The 5,085-nt window shown below is 51.0% G+C and overlaps 1 protein-coding gene across 1 annotated transcript in view; it reads left to right on the top strand.

Moving 5' to 3' along the window:
* LOC308154318 (biglycan-like) overlaps positions 1 to 3,522 on the top strand; it is a gene marked incomplete at both ends in the record, with an annotated part of 3,841 nt that extends 319 nt beyond the window's left edge. Inside the window, 3 exons of the mRNA XM_080527481.1 lie at positions 359 to 452; positions 2,904 to 3,042; positions 3,325 to 3,522. Coding sequence (XP_080383607.1) covers positions 359 to 452; positions 2,904 to 3,042; positions 3,325 to 3,522 — 431 coding nt within the window. The remainder of the gene's footprint in view (positions 1 to 358; positions 453 to 2,903; positions 3,043 to 3,324) is intronic.
* Positions 3,523 to 5,085: the final 1,563 nt, after the last annotated feature.

Here is a 5,085-nt window from a genome sequence, read left to right as displayed (position 1 = left end):
CTGCTACTTACACACAACGACCACTAGTGGCGCGTCTTGTAAATTAGCCTGCATCCTACACAGAACAACTGCAAAATAGCTTTATAGGCTACTAGCTTATCCTGATGTGGTTTTGAAAATGTAAGGATACTGGGTGGTAGAACGCACATATCTAGGACAAGTCATGAAAAGAGGGTCCTGAAATTTGATCGAGTGCGAAGATATAAAAACATGTTTTACTCACAGGGTCAAATGGCTGTTCTAGTGTTAATAGGGTCAAATGGCTGTTCTAGTGTTAATAGGGTCAAATGGCTGTTCTAGTGTTAATAGGCTGAGTAGGTTGACGTGTGTGTGTGTGCGTGTGTGTGTGTGACCCCAGACCTGCCTGACAGCCTCCATGAGCTCCACCTGGACCACAACGAGATCCAGGCCATTGAGATGGAGGACCTGAGCCGCTACAAACACCTGTACAGGTGAGACACACACACACACACACACACACACACACACCTGAGCCGCTACAAACACCCGTACAGATGAGACACACACACACACACACATTCACACACACACACACACACACACAAACACACACACACACACACACCTGAGCCGCTACAAACACCTGTACAGGTGAGACACACACACACACACACACACAGACACACACACGGGGTCTTCAGCTGTCTCTGTAGAACATGAACCCAAAGACCCTACAGAACTCTTCTGGTTCTGGGTGGATGTTGTTCTTCTAAGAATGTTTTCTAAGAATGTTCAACACCACTCATTCCAACTCCAGCCAACCATGGCCCTCCCCTAGTCAACACTGCCCCCGGGGGTGACTTTAAGAACTGCAGGTAGGTGCCATAGAAAACAGGACATGATAACACTCCCACGCTCTCCCTTCTGTCTGTCCTCTCTTCTCTCTCCTCACTGTCTCTCTCTCTCTCTCTCTCTCTCTCTCTCTCTCTCTCTCTCTCTCTCTCTCTCTCTCTCTCTCTCCTCTCTGTCTCTCTCTCTCTCTTCCCTGCCTGTCTGTCTCACTGTGGTTGCCATGTTGGGCCTGGGGCTATAACTGTCTCTCTGTGTTGCCAGTTTGGGGCTGGGGTATAACTGTCTGTCTCTCTTTTGTCTCTCTTTCTCTCTCTCTCTCTCTCTCTCTCTCTCTCTCTCTCTCTCTCTCTCTCTCTCTTCTCTCTCTCTCTCTCTCTCTCTCTCTCTCTCTCTCTCTCTTCCTCCCCTCTCTGTCTGTCTCTCTGTGTTGCCAGGTTGGGCCTCAGCTACAACAGTCTGTCTCTCTGTGTTGCCAGGTTGGGGCTGGGCTATAACTGTCTCTCTGTGTTGCCAGGTTGGGGATGGGCTATAACTGTCTGTCTCTCTGTGTTGCCAGGTTGGGCCTCGGCTACAACAGTCTGTCTCTCTGTGTTGCCAGGTTGGGGCTGGGCTATAATGTCTCTCTGTGTTGCCAGGTTGGGGCTGTCTCTCTGTGTTGCCAGGTTGGGGCTGGGCTATAATTGTCTGTCTCTCTGTGTTGCCAGGTTGGGCCTCGGCTACAACAGTCTGTCTCTCTGTGTTGCCAGGTTGGGGCTGGGGCTATATCTGTGTCTCTCTGTGTTGCCAGGTTGGGGCTGGGGCTATATCTGTGTCTCTCTGTGTTGCCAGGTTGGGGCTGGGCTATAACTGTCTCTCTGTTGCCAGGTTGGGGCTGGGCTATAACTGTCTGTCTCTCTGTGTTGCCAGGTTGGGCTATAACTGTCTGTCTCTCTGTGTTACCAGGTTGGGCCTCGGCTACAACAGTCTGTCTCTCTGTGTTGCCAGGTTGGGGCTGGGCTATAACTGTCTGTCTCTCTGTGTTGCCAGGTTGGGCCTCGGCTACAACAGTCTGTCTCTCTGTGTTGCCAGGTTGGGGCTGGGCTATAACTGTCTCTCTGTTGCCAGGTTGGGCCTGGGCTACAACTGTGTCTCTGTGTTGCCAGGTTGGGCCTGGGGCTATAACTGTCACTCTGTGTTGCCAGGTTGGGGCTGGGGCTATATCTGTGTCTCTCTGTGTTGCCAGGTTGGGGCTGGGCTATAACTGTCTGTCTCTCTGTGTTGCCAGGTTGGAGCTGGGCTATAACTGTCTCTGTGTTGCCAGGTTGGGGCTGGGCTATAACTGTCTCTCTGTGTTGCCAGCTTGGGGCTGGGCTATAACTGTCTGTCTCTCTGTGTTGCCAGGTTGGAGCTGGGCTATAACTGTCTCTGTGTTGCCAGGTTGGGGCTGGGCTATAACTGTCTCTCTGTGTTGCCAGGTTGGGGCTGGGCTATAACTGTCTCTCTGTGTTGCCAGGTTGGGGCTGGGCTACAACTGTCTGTCTCTGTGTTGCCAGGTTGGGCTATAACTGTCTGTCTCTGTGTTGCCAGGTTGGGGCTGGGTCTATAACTGTGTTTCTCTGTGTTGCCAGGTTGTGCTATAACTCTCTGTCTCTGTGTGTTGCCAGATTGGGGCTGGGCTATAACTGTCTGTCTCTGTGTGTTGCCAGGTTGGGGCTGGGTTATAACTGTCTGTGTTGCCAGGTTGGGGCTGGGCTATAACGGTTCTCTGTGTGTTGCCAGGTTGGGGCTGGGCTATAACTGTCTGTGTTGCCAGGTTGGGGCTGGGCTATAACTGTTTCTCTGTGTTGCCAGGTTGGGCTATAACAGTCTGTGTCTCTGTGTTGCCAGGTTGGGGCTGGGCTATAACTGTCTATCTCTCTGTGTTGCCAGGTTGGGCTATAACTGTCTATCTCTCTGTGTTGCCAGGTTGGGGTTGGGCTAAAACTGTCTCTGTGTTGCCAGGTTGGGGCTGGGCTATAACTGTCTATCTCTGTGTGTTGCCAGGTTGGGGCTGGGTTACAACTGTCTCTCTGTGTTGCCAGGTTGGGCTATAACTGTCTCTGTGTTGCCAGGTTGGGGCTGGGCTACAACCAGATCCGCGTGGTGGAGAACGGCAGCCTGTCCTACGTGTCCCGGCTGAGGGAGTTGCACTTGGAGAACAACAGGCTGCTGAGGGTCCCCAAGGGCCTGCCGGAGATGAAGTACCTACAGGTGAGTGTGTGGGGGAGGGAGGCAGGGAGAGGGAGAGGGGGGGGAGGGAGCCAGGGAGGGAGGGAGAGGGGGGGAGGGGGAGAGGGTGGGAGGGGGGAGAGAGGAGAGAGAGAGGAGAGAGAGAGGGAGAGAGAGGGAGAGAGAGAGAGAGAGAGAGAGAGAGAGAGAGAGAGAGGGAGAGAGGAAGAAAGAGAGAGAGGGATATTATATTATTATTATTATTATTATTATTATATTGACGATCCCTCCCTCCTTCCTGCACTTCCGCCTCCCGCCCACTAGGTGGTGTACCTCCACTCTAACAACATCAGCCAGGTGGCCGTGGACGACTTCTGCCCACGGGGCTTCGGGATGAAGAGGACGTTCTACAACGGCATTAGCCTGTTCGCTAACCCCGTCAACTACTGGGAGGTGCAGCCCGCCACCTTCCGCTGCGTCAGCGACCGCCTCGCCATCCAGTTTGGCAACTACAAGAAATAAAGACAGGGAGGAAGAGGAGGGGGAGGAAGAGGAGGGAGAGGAGGGGGAGGAGGAAGGGGGGGAGGAGGAGGAGGAGGAAGAGGAGGGAGAGGAAGGGGAGGAAGAGGAGGGGGAGGAAGAGGAGGAGGAGGAGGGAGAGGAAGAGGAGAAGGAAGAGGAAGAGGAGGAAGAGGAAGAGGAGGGAGAGGAGGAAGGGGAGGAGGAGGGAGAGGAAGAGGAGGAGTAACAGGAGGGGGAGGAGGGAGAGGAGGAAGAGGAGGAGGGAGAGGAAGAGGAGGGGAGGAGGAGGAGGAGGAGGGAGGAGGGAGAGGGAAAGAGAAAGAGAGAAGGCAGATGTTGAGATGGAGATAATTTATCAAATTGTCCAGAACTTAGTTGAATCTAAAGTCTATTTCTAAGTGGAAGCGAGGGATAGATGGAGTAAGGGAGGGGGGGCAGAAGAGAGAAAAATACAAATAAAAGCGAGGAATTTAAGTAGAGAGAACATTTCCCCCCTCACACAGAAGAGTAACCGCCATCGGACTTTCTCTAAACCGAGTGTTAACGATTACGGACTGAAACCTATTTCCAAGAAAGAAAGTTAACTTGTTGTCATTTGTTTGTCTAATGAGATATATTTCTATACATCTTTTATGAGAATGATTTCTTTCCCCCTTGTAGATTATAGTAAAGATGAGAATTATGGTTTTGAAACATTGTGAAGCGTTTCATTCCATATAAAGTTTTTTTTTTTTTTTACTACATGATACTATTGTTACTGTTTTAGTAATTATTATGATCATTGTATTATTATCATTCTGGTGAACATGACAGGTAAAACTATAGAGGAGAAAAGCCTGGATATTAGATTTAACTCAAAGAGGTGCTCGTTTTATGTAATTGTGTGTCTATTTTCGGAGCCATTTTTCCAACCTTCTCTCCTTCTGCTAACGAGGGCTTGACGCCTTCATCCATGTACTGTATGTCTGTAGCAAAACCACCCTGCAAGGGCTCCTGGTCGGGACTCAATTTCTATTCATTAAATTTAGATTCCCAAAACCTCCCAACAATTAAAATGTGTTTAAATGGTAGTGGACCAGAACAGATCAGAATTTCGATCCTGTCATTCAGTCGCTACCGTGCCTATGATCTAGACTAGCACCATGGAGAAACTGTCCTGTCAACCCGTGTGGACGCCATTTTGTGTCGATCGATCTCAACTGCCAGCATCTTTGTTTCCTGTGCTCATGCTTTAGTTATGGGATGAGGATGGGACACACACACACACACACACACACACACACACACACACAACCAGAGTGGGGGATTGAACCAGCAACCCTGCGGATCCAGGGCAAAGATCAAAGGTCAAGCAGACCCCTTGGGTCAAGGCTGTGGTACGCTACCAAACACCAAACACAGGGAGGCTACAACAGCAGCCTCTGAGGGGTTGGTTTGTGTTACACCATGTCTCTGTAATGCTTTCTGCTGGGTTTCATGGAGGGATGGGGGGCGGGGGGAGGGCGGGGGGGGGGGGGCGGGGGGGATTGTGGGAAATGGAGTTGTTGTCTTAATGCTTCTTTA

Source organism: Nansenia antarctica (genome assembly GCF_963989245.1).
Source record: "Nansenia antarctica genome assembly, chromosome: 3".
NCBI lineage: Eukaryota > Metazoa > Chordata > Actinopteri > Argentiniformes > Microstomatidae > Nansenia > Nansenia antarctica.
The sequence above is the reverse complement of the archived record's forward strand: the minus strand, read 5'-3'. Positions and strand labels throughout refer to the sequence as shown.